At 39.4% G+C, this 17,249-nt stretch overlaps 1 protein-coding gene across 1 annotated transcript; it reads left to right on the forward strand.

Annotated features, from left to right (window-relative positions):
• Positions 1 to 8,643: 8,643 nt before the first annotated feature.
• Positions 8,644 to 14,834, forward strand: LOC104481276 (histamine H3 receptor). The gene is made up of 3 exons (XM_010122423.2): positions 8,644 to 8,932; positions 11,541 to 11,707; positions 14,046 to 14,834. Exons 1-3 carry the CDS (start codon positions 8,644 to 8,646, stop codon positions 14,832 to 14,834), a joined length of 1,245 nt encoding a protein of 414 aa, XP_010120725.2.
• Positions 14,835 to 17,249: the final 2,415 nt, after the last annotated feature.

Here is a 17,249-nt window from a genome sequence, read left to right on the forward strand (position 1 = left end):
ACCAGTAATTTCAACAGAGAATATGAGGATTTTGAAACTGGACTGTTACAGCTAGAAGTGAACATTAGTAGACATTCTGAAGTGACTTCTGTTGGTGTAGAGTGGGAAGAAAACAAGTGTTAATGATATGATCACAAACAAATTTTCTACTCTCTTATTAATACCTTCCAGACTTTTCTCTAATCCGTTACAAAACAACAGAACTTTTTGTCAGTTAATTGTCATATTGCTATTTAGATGAGATTTAAGTAATTTTTTTTATTTTTTTTTTTACATTTCCTTGGTGTCTTCTAGTTGGGGAGGATGAACTTCAATGATCTGATGGTGGTGGTTTTTTTTTTTCCTCAAGTTAACTTATGAACTTTGTGATCCATTACTAGCTGCGTCACAGGTGCTTTCCTAGGTCAGGTACCCCTTATATAGTTTACTCATATAGTTATGTCAGGGCTGTGACTATTTTTAATGACATTTCTCTAGTGGCACTTAGTTTAAAGGTGTATTTGTAAGACTAGCTTCTCTGACCACCAGTTTGGTATACGTCTTTTTGCCACTGTGTTCTTACACTGAACTGTTCATTCTAGTTCTGCAGTAGGGGTACCCCAGAAAATCTTTCACCAGGCAAACTTAATCTAATCAGAGTAACTGCTCTAGAGTTTGATACAGAGATGCAGAGTTTGATACAGAGATACTCCTTAAGAATTTCAGTAACTTGAAAAGTACCACTAAAACAGACGATTTTAAAAAACCAGCCAAACAAACCATAAATTCTCTGTTAGATAGATCCTGCACTGATATCTTGAAGCAATTTTACAGAGTTACATTACGTCGTCTGCATATAAAGCTCTTTTGGGTTCAGCCTTAGCATCTGTACTTGTAATAATAAATAACATTTGTCCCAGGGAAGGAGATCTGTATTTTACAAATGTAGTAGTCTTACGCTTTTGGGGTTATACTAGTATTTCTTATTAGTAGTTTGTCTTTCTTATTGATAGAATCTTTTATTTTGCCATTCACTTCCAGTACCATATTGACTTAAATATTCCAAAGTTTCTGTTGCTTTTATGAAACTTTGAAATTGTAGCTAGTGTTTAATATGGGAAGCAGATGAATTGCAAGATATTCTACAGCTGCCCAAGATTCAGTTCCACTCATGGTAACGCATGTTCTTTTTATGAAGAGCATCCTTTAAGCTTGACCTCTCAGAATCAAGAAGTGATTCTGAAAGTCTGAACTTTTTGGTGTTCAGTCTGAGGTATGTGAAAGCTAGATGTCTGATCATTTATTTATTTATTTATTTATTATTGTTGTTGTTTTTTTTTTTTTTTTCCAGAAAGTACTGATCCTTGTCCCCAAGAATCTCATGTTTCAGTGTTGTGAGTTAGCAAGAACTAAACTCCCAAAATGGAAGAAACAAGTATTCAATAACCATTTGCTGTTTAAATGAAATAGACTGTATGTGTCATCCAATTAGTGAGGAAAATTAATCCCCTATCCCTTAAAATTGCTAGAAACAGACTATCAAAGTGGAAATGTGTATTTTAATGCGGTTTGTTTTGGAGAGATTGTGAAGTGCTAGCTAGCAGTACTGTGGACATTTTTGGTTAGAGAAGTTGCGTTTTCTTCCTATTTTTGTTTGTAAGCATTTCTTAAGTTTAAACTTCCTTTATTCTACGAACAAGTTTTCATGTGGCTTTGCAGAAGAGTTTTGCAACACAGGATTTTGTCCTTTCTTTTGAGAGCGATGCCTCAGCATACCTCACGGCCTGAAGCACCTATGATTCTTGCTCTTTGAGTATTAACTATGCTTCAAGGAGGCTGCATCCCATCACTTACCTGAATATAACTGTTTCTGCTTTGTAATTCAGAAAACCTTAGAGCAGCAGTGGTTGTTACATGTTAAGAAAAAAAATTTAGCACTGATACAGCAGCTGAAGTCCTTGAGATGTGTCGAGTGTTTTCACACTGGAACTGGTGTCCAAGGGACACAAATAACCTATTCCGCATGTAGAGCAGAGCAGCAGCAGATGCATGGAATGAATTTTGATCCTGATGCTTTCATCTTTTCCTAGAAAGCATTTATCTTGTTGACAAAGAAATCAAGAACCTAGCTTCCTTAGAAACATTTTTTTGTTTATCTTGCTCAGTGGAGAACAGAGGTCCCCCAGAATCAGATAAAGAAAACAAGTCAGCCTACTCTTACAAGCAGCTGGCTTGCTCCCTAAGTCACTTTTGCTCCAAAAAATATGCAGATATGTTGGGAAAACAAAAAAAAAAAAAAGAAAAAAGAAAAAGTGAAATTATACTCCATAATACTTACGGAAGTTGCAGGTTCCTGTAGTCTGACCTTGGACAGGCTGGTTTCTCTAATGAGGTTTGAGCGTGCTGATATACACGCTTGTGAAGTGTGTTATTCTGAAACCAGCATATTACTCTTCAACAGACTGGAAGTACTGGCACATTTTGTCTCTAAACTATAGTAATTTTAGATTGGTATTCCTTTATTAATTAAAAATATGTGGAGAGAGCAAAATAGATAACTACTTGTAATTGTAATAACCCTGTCATTTTGATAACTAACGACCATTTCGTTTTTATGTTGCTAACATAGCCGTCATTTTTTATTTTGGGGTAAGCTTTACAGATAAGATGTAGCCTTCAGTATGTGTCTATGTGGAAAAGAGAAAGGCTTGCCTTTTCTGGTAGGTATGTGTCACCATTTTTTTGCAGGTTTCTGTGGTGAAAGAAAATGAAGCAGAATCAGCAAAGGTACCCCTGATGGTGGGAAAGGAGTGAATTTTTGCACTCTCTTATCGGAAGTGTGCTGGCAGGAGACCTGCTTTAGATTTGGCACAGCTTCCTCCCCTACCAGGTAACAAGAGTGAGATCAGCCTTTGCTTTTGAGTAAATCTCCATACGCCTATTAAGTGCATTTTTATAAATACGAATCTAGAGGAATGTATTGCAAATCAACTAAATCAGAACGGAGCATGAGTGTTCTTCAGTCCAAAACTTGATGATACAACCTTATGAGAAATCAGATTGCATTAAATTAATTATGTGTATGTGAACTAGCAGGTGGGATCCAGCAAGGGAAAGAGATTGCAAAAATGGCTTGCAACAACTTCAACTTTAAAAATAATATTCTAATTGAATGTATAATGCTAAACTGAAGCAGCAGTTTTAACAGTAAGTTTTTGTTGTCAAATATTGCAAGTTGGTTTAAGACATTATAGGCTGTATACCTGTCGCCTACTTGTGGAAGAATTATAAATTTAATTATCTGGAAAAAAAATAAGAAGAAAAGGATTATAACATTAATCCATACATAAAGCACTGTTGCCTGTCATACAAATGTGTCTGTGAAGAATCAAACACTAGCAGAAAAAGGTGGGTTGTGCCTTCTGTTTAATCTCTTTCACTGCTCTCTTCTGTCTTTTACTGTTTTCACTTTGCTCTTCTGGAAATTAATCAGGAGTGTGACTGAAACCAGATTAGCCATTACATGACCCCAATCTCCTACAGGTAGTATCAGAATGATTTATTTTCCTTTGTTGCTCAAATTTAAGTGACTAGACCGAGAGCTGGTGTTCGTATCTGGTCTCTGTTCGGGGTATTTTGTTAGCAAAGTCCCTTCTAAAGAACTGCCTGGTGGTTTCTCTGTAAAACTGAGACTTCAAATTGAAGAGCCTTAATAAATTCAAGACAGTTGAGCAATGGAAAAAACTCCTGTCATTCCTACAAGATTCTTTTCAAGAAGTGGTGATGAGACAGAACATTTAATCTAAATGTCCTACCATATGTCTGTAAATCTTCCATGTTGACATATGGAAAGGCCACTTGTTTTCAAAATCTACTGCCCTTAACTTTTAAAAGCAAAATTAATTGTCTCTCTAATTGAAGCATAGCAATTGTGGACTGTTTGTAATTTCCTGATATTGCAAAGTCTGAACACTTTAATAAGCAGATAATTCAGGGTGGTGCTTTTACTGCTTAATGTGTGTTCTTGTTTAATGCCTGGGGAACAGGGAAGGGAAGAGAAAGCTGTAACATTTACTTATGGATCCCTTTGGTGTGTTAATCAGTGCTATGTGTTAATTGTCTAGCATGTCTATTTGAATAAAACTTCTGTATCTTTTTGTAGGATTATCATTGAGCTGTTCATATGCTACCCTGACCTCAGTACAAAATCAGCAGTTTGTTATCTGCTTCAGATACTTTTCTAGCTAGACAAATTTTCTAGACTGGTTTAATCATACATGTGGCCACACAAAAAAAAATTCTACAAAGACCTTATGTAGTAGGTCTTCTATTAAACTTCACTTACACCGCAAATGTTAAAAAAAAACCCCAAACTTGCTGACTCGTGTAGATTATCTTCTGGATGTGAACAGATTAGTTATGTGGCGTCATGACTTGCGCAAAATAGATCTGTGATGTTGGAGGTACATTCACAAGGCACGTGAGTATAGCATTCATATTTTTAGGTGCCCTGCTGCACACGGGCTTCCCAAGCATGGTGTGCAAGAATTAGATATGTAAGATTTTGAGAAACCAAGTTAGATCTAAGTTAGTTCCAAGAAGATATGTTGAGGGAGGGAGATGGAAAGGAGTTAGGTAGCTATATACTGACAGAAAGCAATGTAGGATTTAAGGTGTTTGGTAAGGTTGGCTGTTTCTCATGAAAAACAGTGAAGCTGCCGAGTTGCCTCCTGAAACTGGAGTGTATGGGTAGAGCTCTCAGTTAGGATGAATCTTGTCTTCAGCTTGATTTTGGAGAGTCTGAAATATGGCTGCTTGCTTCCCAAATGAGTAGACTGAAGTTATTTCAGAGAGTGTATCTTTTATTCTCTTCCACTGACATACTTTATTAATTAATGCAGAATTTCCCTCAGATTTCGAGAAGCTTGTTAGGCATTGTTAAGCATAGAATCATAGAATGGTTAGAGTTGGAAGGGACCTTCAAAGGTCATCTAGTCCAACCCCCCTGCAAGGAGCAGGGACATCCCCAACTAGATCAGGTTGCTCAGAGCCTCATCCAGCCTGGCCTTGAATGTTTCTAGGAATGGGGCATCCACCACCTCTCTGGGCAACCTGTGCCAGTGTTCTACAACTCGCATTGTAAAAAATTTTTTCCTAATGTCTAATCTAAATTTACCTCCCTCTATTTTAAAACCATTACCCCTCATCCTATCACAACAGGCCCTACTGAACAGCCTCTCCCCATCTTTCTTGTAGGTCCCCTTGAGGTATTGGAAGACTGCTATCAGGTCTCCCCAGAGCCTCCTCTTCTCCAGGCTGAACAGCCCCAATTCTCTCAACCTTCCTCTTAGGGTTAAGGAAACTGAAGCAAAGAGATCAAGTAACAGACTGAAAAATTACAAGGGAGGTCCACTTGGGCCAGAAGTGGAGCAAAGAATTTCCAGGTTCCCAGGGGACTCCAGGACTGCTAAACTTTGTTACACTTAAGCTAACATCTTAATTTTTGCATCAATAAATAAAAATGTCAAAGAAAAGCAGATAATTCGAAGTGATACCACATTTTTTAGCTTAACTGTTTGTTTTCTTCTCCATATCTTAGCTTAACAAGTTATAGCACAGCTATTATATATATGTTATATATAAACTATGATAATCTGTTACGTGCTACAAAAGTAAGGATATTGCCATTGCATCTTGGAAGCCATTTACAAGATGGGCAGCCTCCTTATTTAATAGTTATAATACTCTTCTAATTCATTTCCTCAGCACTGAAGGTTTTGGGTTAAGATAAAATGAGAACCTTTCTGTTTATACTTTATAAAGCAGCTTGAGAGAGAAGAAAAAGGTCCAAAACATTATACTCACCTTTGCAAAGAGCTGTAATTGTACTGTTCTAAGGCACAGTAGTTGCAAATTATGTCAATAACTTAACTGCCACTGTAGTCTGAATTATTTTAGCATAGATTCTCACTGAAGAAGAAATGCATGAAATGTTAGTAAGGGGTTTGCTATTAAGAGGATCCACGTTTAGCTGCAGCTGCTGCAAACACTGGCTTTCAGCCTCATGGCTTGCCTATTTGTGTGGTTTTTTCCAAACAGGTATTCTTTTGGAGGACAGTCTGTATCTATGATTTTTCTGCTCTTGTTAGATTTTTTTGCAGCCTTTTGGTCATCATGGGGCTTTCAGGAGGTTGTAACAGATGCTTTTCGTCTGGGACCGGTGGCAGTGCATTGCTTCATCATAGATGGCTGGTCCATAGAAAACCTGCCAGCTCAAACTGGCATTTCTGGCCATTTAGGGACAAGTTAGGAATCAAAGGTATATCCAAAAGTTTCCAGTAGTAAAGAATACTGAAGAACCTGGGCCTTCTTGCATCTTAGAATCATAGAATAGTTAGTATTGGAAGGGACCTTTAAAGGTCATCTAGTCCAACCCCACTGCAAGGAGCAGGGACATCTCCAACTAGGTCAGGTTGCTCAGACCCCCGTCCAACCCGGTCTTGAATGTTTCCAGGGATGGGTCATCAACCATCTCTCTGGGCAACCTGTTCCAGTGTTCTACCACCCTCATTGTAAAAAAAATTTTCCTTATGTCCAGTCTGAATCTACCTCCTTCTATTTTAAAACCATTACGCATTGTCCTATCATAACAGGAAGCAAATGGAAAGGATGTGGGGGATGTTACTGGGTATGGGGAAACCCATTCCAGGACCCCTTCCTGACTGAGGGCAAGCACCCCCATGTCTAAAGAAGAAAACCTTTCACATACTTTACTCTAGGATATATGACTCAATGCAGTTTCTGAGCACCCACAGACAAGGATTTACAGTAGGTGTATTGTGTGCATGCAAGCTGCCCTAGGTTCAGCGCTTCTTACCAAGGGATTGTCACTTCGAATGTGCAAGAATGAGCTGTTGCTCCCATGATAAGGTGAGACCAGACACAAAGGACTGGTCGCATTAGGTTTGGGGAAAAAAAAAATAATTGAGACATGGAAACAGGTTATATAGGTTCAGTATGGCAGTATCCATGTCAATTTTCCTTATGTTCTCTGGTTTTGAATGCAGGGAAGTAATCACAGAAGGACTGTTACACTCCTTGGAGGCCTATAGGGGTCCTGTGATGTCTTTTACTATCAATGAAATGCAAAACCAGAAATTCTTGGGGTAAGAAGGTGACTATTTAGAAGATGAAGTGGAAATAAAATGATTGAATGTCACTTCTGGTACCATATTGGCACCTTGAGCCACAAATCACTGGAGGCATGGGGAGCACACCAGCAGTTTATTTTGCTATGTCCTTACACTCTTCCTTAGGCTACAGGCGGTTGAGAGAGACAGAATACAGAGTTGTCCTCACATTTGTTCACCACTTTATTTTCTTTCCAACTGCATAGTAGCTTGGACCTCAGAAACTTCATGTAGGTCAACTTCTGTATTGCTAGCAGAAGAAAGACTGGTGGTATTACTTAATAGTTGTTGCCAAAGTGTCTTTTCTACATTTCCAGCATTACCTGGAAACAAAATAAAGCAAAAGGCAGAAATGGACATGCATGCTGTGAAGATATTTGTATGGATAATAAAGTTTGGCATTTTTTTGTACTGCTGCCATTCAAACATTTAGTAAAAGCACTCGGCAAATGCTAATGAATTTGTTCCCACAACAGAAGCATAGACGTGATAGCCAACATTTTTCAAATTTAAGTATCTCAAATTAGACACCAAAGTGTCTTTAGAACACATAATAAAAATGATTGAATTTTTACAACTGTGAAGTACTCGCAGCTCTCTGCAAGTGGCTTCATTACTCATACAAAAAATACACACTTGTGGAAGACACACGATTTCTCCCTCCAGTGTGGAAAGAAAAGCCTCATCCTATTAAAGTTAATTGCCAAGCTCTCATTCACATTCAAGGAGTCAGTCTTTCGTTCCTTGTTTTTGGGGTGGCAACAGCTGAAGCTGCGTCACGGGGGCTGTCACTAAGAGATTTGAAACTGATTTCAATGGAATTTTGCAACTGATCTCTAAGGGTTGGGCCACTGCTGGTTAACTGCTCTGGTAAGTAATTGTATACCTGCTTATTTACAGCATATCTGTTTTCAGCCCTAGGGTCCACAGAAAGAGGAACAACAACAGTCACAACGAAGTTGACCACGCCTTTGGTCAACACAATAGAGAGGGACCACAGACTTGCTGAAATACAATGACACTAGATAAACAAGGATGAAATTAGAAAGTCATTTAAATTCCCATAAGGATATGTACCCAAGATTAAGAAAAAACTTCCACAAAAAGTTGTTGTCGATAATGCTAGCAAGAAAAACACTTCTGCAAGGGAGGGAACGAGGGTGGGAGGGAGGGAGGAAGGGAGGAAAGCAAGAGAGAATCTCAAATCAGCCCTCCTGACCTCCACAGATAAGGATCAGGTTGCATAAAGAACTTGCAAGTTAAAATATGAGCTTGGAAAAACTGCATATTTCTTACTGGTAACTCTTCTAGAGATATACATGGTTTAAAAAAATCTTAGGAAAACTAGATTTATCTGGAATCAGAACCTTTTAATTTTTCCCCGAGGTGATTTTTTTTTGTTATATTTATTGGATTTTTGGCCCATCTTGTTTATACTCCTTATGAATCTCAGCCTTTTGGATATCTCTGCCAGATGGAAATTTCTTCCCAAACTGAACTGACCTGGATACGCAACATGCACAACAGCACTGCCGAAGCTCCGCACACAACTGGAACATATAATGAGATTTTGTCCACACAGCCACCCAGCTCCCAGTTTTCGCTGGGCGTGTTGGTGCTGCTGGCTTTCCTCATGGTGTTGCTTGCTCTGATCACTGTCCTTGGAAACGCCCTGGTGATCCTTGCTTTCATCGTGGACAGAAATCTCAGGCATCGGAGTAACTATTTCTTTCTCAATCTTGCTATTTCTGACTTTGCAGTGGGTAAGTCACAGCCATGGAGGCACGTTATATTTGTTTCCTAGGGACCTGAGGAGAAGCAAGGGGGCTTCTTTTGCTGAGTATTTTCTTCTAAGATAACTTTTCCCCAGCTGTGTGTCTATGGGAAGGGTTATGAATGATGGAAATTGCATTAAGTGTCTTAGTAGCCTACTATTTTTCAGAAATACATTATCATAAGAAGTATCATGGATCCTTTGCCAGGTAAACAGGTAAGGTTTAATGTTTTTGCTTCAGGAAATGTATACTACTGTGCGTGAATGGATATGGAATAAAAAAAAAATGGGAGTTGTTTTTGAAGAGTCTTGACTGAAGTCTAGATAGTGAAATTGAAAACAGCATGTATTATCCAGCAGATCTTGCATACGTGGCTAATATCTTCTATTTCAAGCTACTCTCACACAATATAGATAATTATCTGAAGTTTGCAACTAAACAGTGATGAATAGTATTTTTCAATGTTTTGCTCTACGTGTTCTATCTAGAGTAAGGCCTTAGGAATGTGTGTTTGTATAGGTAAATAAAAATAAGAAATCAAACAGTTTCTAAGAAGTTTGATGTTGGATACATTTTGTTTTGAAACTTTTACTGAGAAAAAGTGCAATTAAAACACTAGTGTCATGTGCAATTGGAGACTGATGTATTGAAATAGTCTGTGAAGCACTGGACGTCTCTGGTAAAAGTCTTGGTTAGATTATTGAGTAGGCAGAAGGATGATTTTTAAAAAGTATGTCTATTTAATGACTCTATATAGTATATATAATTGTTCTGACTCATTGCATTACAACAAGCTCCTTTGAATCTGTTTTTATTCTACTTTTTTACCTACACATTTAAAAAGGTTACTGAAATAACTGAAGAAACTGTCTTTGTTCTTAAAATTTCTTGCCGGTGTCAGAAATCCTGTTACAGGGCACTGCTTCTAATACTCTGGTCTTTGTGATGTCCAGATCTCATATAATGTTTTGATCCCTTCCTTCATATAGATGACTTCTTCCAGCTTATAACGGCCTTGTTGTGCCACAGAGCTCCTGCTGCCTGCTGTCTGGCTCTAGTACATAGGGAAAAACCACAACAGTGAACAAAAACCCAGTGGACAGAGTGGTGATCTGTCATCTTGCTCACAATCTAGCACCATGTTGAACAAATACTGGCATCTAGTTGAGAAGTACTGAGTCAATAATGTCTGCTGTCAAAAAAAGGAAGTAGAGCTTACTTGGTATTGCCTAACTTCCATACGTTTTTGTTTCACGGTATTATTTTTACCTAAATGTCTATTTTTTAATTCTAAATTTGGTCAAAAGCTTTGCACGCTTTAGAGTCAAATGATTTATAGCTTTGTTGTTTAAATTCAGGATATACTTAGATTATCCTTAATTTCTACTTCATCCTAATTACTAAAAGCACACACTTCTATGCTTGCAGACCCCTTTGCTTATTCTTTTGCTATATTTAATCTGTCTGATTTTGACCTTAAAAAACTTTTGCTTTATCTCTGTATGGCTGGATCTGAATAGAGTTCTTTTGATTGAGGGGAAAATAACAGGAATTGTAAGATTTTTATGGAAATAAAAACTCTCAAGACACTCACTGGTAGCTGTTGCAGGAATGCACATCATAATGAAGTAAATATAAAGGTGAAATAACACCTTCTCCCCTACTCATGAATGTTAAAATGTGTAATATAACCTTTTGCTGGAAGGAGCAAGCGGTAGTTACTCTGTAGATGCAGTGATTCCATTTCATTGCAGCATCGATGCTGATCACTGCATTTTTGTTTGCAGCAAAATACACCATTAGTGTGTAGTTTGCTGCAAACAAAAGCAGGGCTGCATTGTGACTGTGTGTAGTGTAATCACCCAGAAAGCCATTAAAATGAGATCATATTGGCACTTTCACAACATTTTGATTTAACAGCTTAGATGGGCGTCGGTCACTCGTGTATGTTCCCACTGCTTGGTGGGTTCCCATAGATAATACCCTATCAGCTCACCACTGAAATATGGTTATGGTCAAGAATTATGATGAGAAGAAATGTTAAACTGGGTGTACTTAGTTAACCATGCAGTTTTTGTCAGCCTTCTGATTAGGTAGTTTTAAAGATTAGTCTGAAATTCATACTGTATTTCTATAAATACAACTTCTGGATACTTTTGGCCACCATATCATGCTTCTAAGAGGATAGAAGCATGGCGATTAGATCATTTATTCTAGAAAACAGTTAGTAAAATACATTGAGGGAGGGGAAAGATTATTTTCATTTGTTTGTTTTAGTTTCAGTAGCTTAATACAGAATAGTGTTTACTTCAGCAAGTAGAACAGTCAGCTGCTCCTTCCTTTAACAGATGGTATAAACAGGAGAAGTAATAATCATACACAATAAACATGATACACTTTTCAGAAAGGTATTAATTATGCTACTGGTGCCTAGTTTGTGGTCAAGTGCTCATTGGTTGTATGAGAATACAAAGCCTTCCGCGTGGCAACTCCAGTCAATCTTGTGCTTTTATCAGACGTTGCAGAAAAGTTTCTATGCTTTCACAAGCACTGCCTGCAGTGCTGACTGATGTGTGCATTTGCTTTATTTCCATAGGTGTGTTCTGTATGCCTTTGTACATTCCTTATGCCCTGACAGGGACGTGGCACTTGGGAAGAGGCCTGTGCAAGCTCTGGCTGGTTATGGACTATCTTGTGTGCACAGCTTCAGTGTTTAGCATCGTCCTTATCAGCTACGACCGTTTCCTGTCAGTTACAAAAGCTGTAAGAAGAACATTTCTAATTATTTCTTTATATATATTGAGATTCCTATAAAACTCAGAGCGTTTACAATAACACTAGAAGCTAAATAGTCCTTTGTTATTATACCATTTTTTCTACAGAAACTTTGATGCTTCAGTGTTGCACTGGGACTTAGGGATAGGACAATGCCTTGGCTATGATTTCAGCCTTTCCCTCCTGCCACCTGCATTAGAAATTATTTAATTACACCGCAGAGGAGATGGGAAGGTCAAGGTAGGAAAGGGGCAGCAGGAGTGTGGAGAACTTGGGCTTTGGTCATTAGAAGAGTAGTAATGAGAAGTAGGTTGAGTCAAGCATGTGCTTAGGCTTGGGATAAATTTTAAAAGGAGAGGGGAGTATGGAGCGAGATGTGGGATGCACTGAATGGACATCAGATGAGGATCTGCATTACTGCAGGAGGTGATTGACATGTGCTGCCAACAAGCAGTTAGGTGGAAACTAATCCCTTGAAGCAAAAAGAAGAATGAATCAAAATACCTGGAGAGCCTAGAGATATTCCTTGAGTATTATCATTCTTCTGCTTCAGAAGATATCTGAGGAATCCAGTGGTAAAAACTATCATTCACCATTTCTGAACTCTGGTGTTTGGTCCAGATGGAAGACCATCAACACCCTTTATTTTTCGTGAGTCTGCTAGGTTGACAAAGGGTGTGTTAGATGGGGAGGTTCTCATTTGAGGAGTGCTGATACAATGCCTGATCTCTCTCTCTTCTTCCCCAGTGTTGTGGTTTTCGGGGTTTTTTTTTTTAAAGCCGAACAAGAAAGTATGAGAACCCTTGCATTTAAGAAACAGTAATACTGAAAAATATTAATGAAGTTGCAGAGCTCAGAATGTGAGAAATGTAAACTAAAAAGGCCTCTGCAGCCCAGCTGAGCTCCACATTCCTACACCCTGTTGATGATCTTTTTTTTACATGATCACATTCTGTTTTTCTCCTTTAGATACTTAGGACGGAGTGAGTCCAGGAGAGTGTAACATAGGGCTGTAATCCAAAGAAAAGATCTCATGCTTCCTCAAGGACTTGGGATCCACCTCTGCCTCTGCTGCAAACCTAGCTTGTGGCCAGGGGCTAGTCACGTCAGACTTAACTTTCTGTGAAACTGTGCTGAGCTTCCTGTTTGCTGCCTACTAAATTGAGAGGCTTGTGGTCTTTCAAAGGGCTGCAAATTAATTATTGCAGAACTGGGGCTGTGCTCTGAGCCAATATGATGCTTTAAGATGTCAAGGAGTCTGAATCTTCAGGCTACAGATGTTTAAAACAGAGAATCTGAAATAACATGTGTAACACTGCACTGCTGCTCTGTAACTCACTGGTAAAGCAGGGACAATGCCCCTCCTGCCGTATGTGGCTGTGAAGATGCGACTCATCAATATCTGTATAGCATTCAGGTACTACACTAATGAACAGCATAGGAAGGGAGTAGTTCTGGGTCTGAGTAAAGCCTAGAATGACAAATGTTGAGCAGTAGGGAGGAAATAAAATTGTCTAGCTTCTCACTAATTGATCATCTTGTGCTCTGAATAAGGCAGGGGACCAAGAGCTACGAGTATGTATTGTACATACTGTCTGGGCTATTGAAAGGGCGCTTTTACTCTTCTATTTCCTAACTTCAGATGACATGATTTTATTTCTTAATTTTTTTTTTTCAAAGAAAGGTATTTGTGGCTAGAAAGTAAAATAAACTAATGCAGCCTGGGTAGACACAAAACCATCAAGATTTGCAGTACTGCAATAAGCTGCTTACGAGGTAAACTGAGTGTTAAACTAGAGTGTTTCAATAAAGTAAGGGATGTTAAAGCATATGTGTGGGACAGATTTTTCTGCTATGGTAAGAGGAAATAGTATTAAAAAGTACATTATCTAGTGTTTGCAGTCTCACATGGCAACGTGTCTAATATAGAAGGCTTCTAATTTTGCCTGTGTGGGAAGGAAGTCCCACAGCTGCTTTCACCCTCCTCTGAGCTTGGTCATTTCATGAATCATAAACTAGTTCCTTATTGCTACCTTACTGTGGTGGTGATGAAAACAAGCCATGCCCTTTCACACCTGGAAGCCAAATGGTAGTTTAGCCATCATAATTTCTGCTCCTCTCCAATCCCAAGTACCAAGATCAATCACAGAGCTATGGTATTTGCTGAGCAAGACGAATAGTGTTTTTCAGGACCTTAAATAAGTGAAGATGTTCTAGGTGTCTGGGGAATTACAGAGCAAATACTATATTTGACTTATGTTTTTTTTTTTTTGAGATAGTTGTTCCAAAATGTTGTCTGAATATGTAACGTCCTTTTCCTTCACAGATATCTTACAGAGCCCAGCAGGGAATAACATCCAACCCTGTCATCAAGATGCTGATCGTCTGGGTCTTTGCCTTCCTCCTCTACTGCCCTGCAATCCTCTTTTGGGAGCACGTGGCCGGATACAGCATGGTAGCGGCGGATCAGTGCTACGCTGAGTTCTTCGACAACTGGTACTTCCTCCTGTGCGCGTCCACCATAGAGTTCTTTGTGCCACTGCTCTTGGTGACCTACTTCAACGTGCACATCTTCCACAACATCCAGAGGCGCCAGCGGCATGGCAGCACAGAGGACTACGAGCCTCCGAGGAGTGGCAGCCTGTCCTGGAGATTTTGCCTCTTGCCAAAGCCAGGAACATCTCAATCGGAAGCAGAAGACAGCGTTTCATCATTAACGAGGTCATGGAGACCAGCAGCGATGGCTAACTGTCCGTCTCCAACACAAACCAGTCCCACACCTTTCAAAAGGGACTTTTCTGTTTCTTTCCGCTCAAGGACGGGGTCAAGACTGCAGCGGGACAAGAAAATAGCAAAGTCACTTGCCATAATTGTGAGCATCTTTGCTGTTTGCTGGGCCCCATACACTTTATTAATGATTATTCGTGGGGCCTGCCAAGGAAAGTGCATCCATAATTCCCTGTATGAAATAACATTTTGGCTTCTGTGGATCAATTCCTCTTTGAACCCATTTCTTTATCCTCTCTGTCATATGAGGTTTCAAATGGCTTTCATGAAAATATTATGTCCCCAAAAGTTTGCAGCATTGAGATCACGTAACACACCTTCTGTTTAGAGAGTTAAAACAAATTAATTACCTGTAAGAAATTCCTCTCTTATTTAGTGCTATGTTTTTGTATGTATCTTCAACAGAAACAGCTGAAAACTTTTGTCTACTAATGGGATTAGTTGAGTGCAGCAGAGACATGTATTTGCCCTGATTTTGCTAGTTTTCAGGGTTCTGGTTTTGGGTTTGATGGTATGATGCCAGGTTAAACACCACCTAGTGCAATGAAAAGAATAACAAATTTTGCTGGATATCCTTCTTGGTTGGTTTGTGGGTTTGAGGTACTTTTTTTTTTTAATAAAAAGCTGGTACCATGAAAGCACTCTTCTATAGATATCTCTACAGGGGTTCATTGAAGGGATATATCTGTTTTTGTATATGTTGAGTTAAAATGTACATCCTATTTGTGAACCTAAAGCTAACAGTGAAGAAGCAGTTCTGCTACATTTTTGAAAAGTTGTATAAATAGTCACAGGAGCGGTATAATTCTGTTTTAAAAAATGTTATGAAGACAAGATAGTGCCGTGCAGTTGTTATAATTCCCATAGTGAGCAATACGCAAGTGAATGGACTGCTTGATCTGACATATCTGTCCTTTTCTAATGTTAATGTAGTCCAGACCTGGTGTTGCAGGACAAAATACACGTAAGTGAGTAATTCTAGATGATTTTCAAGACTGAAAATTTCCATGGTAATGGAATTTTGAGATTGGTTGTCAAAATTGTCACAGGCATAAATAGTTGTTACTCTTTTCACCTGGGCTATCTTTTCTCCTGACAGTGGCTGCCTCTTTGATAGTGCTTAAATTATATTTAGTGCCAGATTTGTGCACTGTTTGACTGCCTAGAAGATAAGCCAGGCTTGGGCACATGATCACATTCCTGCTGAATTAGCAGCGGAAGCAATACAAAGTTTATGCTGGATTTACGATTTTCGCTGACTGTGCGAGAATAGACAATACCCTCTCGGATGTAAAGCTTTGCAATTACAAAGATATTCCATCCAAATGTCTGGAAGAAATTTGAGCTGACAGAGTCATTTTTATACTAGATCAGTTCTTTGTGTCCTGTTACTATGACGTTACATGGACTTTCTCTGCCACTGAACCAGTATCAGACTGGATTTTTTCTGTCACTGAACAAGGGCCGTATTCACTGCTTGAGAGTGGGATTCACTGAGGTCTATCTGAGAGCTGACACATAGGTGTCTTAAGCAGCTATAAATCAACAAAACGGGTGAATATGCAGTACTGAAAGGAGTGAGTGAAGGCAATAGAGCTTGATTATAACCCATTCCATATACCAAACTTTTTTGCCTTCTGTTGAGTGTTGCAACTCACCCAGAAGGTTTTCATGGATGGGTAAGTGAGAGTCACTGGTTAATTTTTTTTTTCTCTCCTTTTATATAATTTTCTTTCCTCTTTGTATATATATAAAAATGTATAAAATATGGAAAGAGAAATGTGATGCACAGAACCATGAAGAGCAATAGTCAATTTAAACAGCATTTTTAATCTAATTTGAAGTTGGCTGAAGAAGTGTTGCAAAAGCAGAGTACTCCTTTGCAAGCACAATTCAAATGCATGTGAGCAGCTTAACCATAGCACAGAAGTTGATGGCTCTCAGGAGCTGAAAGGCCATTCTGTTTAGAGGTCTGGAACTGAAGACTTCTCTTACCAGTTTTCACACTGGTGGAAGATTGTCTTTCACCACTTATTCTCGTTATGCCTCCTTGCCTCACAAGGATGGTGTTATGAATTGCGAGCATGATTGCTAAGAAAGATATAGCTTCAGGAGAAGGTCATGGTCATTGATTCAGCCCAGCTGTTTTCACTGTGATGAGCTGTGGTGCTGGTGTAGATTTTGTGGGGTTTGTTTTTCTGTGAGGCTGTCGTAGTTCAGCCCCGATCGGACCAGACTACGCAGTCTCTCTCTCACTCCCCCCACCTTCCGAGAGAACAGGGAGAGAAAATATAAGGAAAAACGGCTCGAGGTTTGAGATAAGGACAGGGAGAAATCCTTAAAGTTACCGTCACGGGCAAAACAGACTCGACTTGGGGAAAACTATTCATTTATTACTACAAACAGCAGGATAATGAGACAGAGAACAAGATAACCTCCATCCACCCCTCCCTCTTCCCAAGCTTAACATTATCTCTACTACCTTCCCCTCCCGAGCGGCACAGGGGGGAAGAGGGAATGGGGGTTGCGGTCAGTTCATCATATGTTGTTTTACGCCGCTGCTTCATGGTCGGGGGAGGAACTCCTCACATTCCTCCCCTGCTCCATTGTGGGGTCCCTCCCACGGGCCACAGCTGCCTTCAGGCATCCACCTCCCCCGGTATGGGGTCCTTCACGGGCTCCAAGTGGATCTCTGCCCCTCCGTGGACCTCCATGGGCTGCAGGGGGACAACCTGCTCCACCA

Source organism: Chlamydotis macqueenii, chromosome 2 (assembly GCF_036417535.1).
Source record: "Chlamydotis macqueenii isolate bChlMac1 chromosome 2, bChlMac1.mat, whole genome shotgun sequence".
NCBI lineage: Eukaryota > Metazoa > Chordata > Aves > Otidiformes > Otididae > Chlamydotis > Chlamydotis macqueenii.

Coding starts and splice junctions, on each gene's coding strand:
- LOC104481276 (XM_010122423.2), top strand. CDS start 8,644: ATGGAAATTTCTTCCCAAACTGAACTGACCTGGATACGCAACATGCAC. Junction 8,933..11,540: donor TATTTCTGACTTTGCAGTGG/GTAAGTCACAGC, acceptor TTATTTCCATAG/GTGTGTTCTGTATGCCTTTG. Junction 11,708..14,045: donor TCCTGTCAGTTACAAAAGCT/GTAAGAAGAACA, acceptor TTTCCTTCACAG/ATATCTTACAGAGCCCAGCA.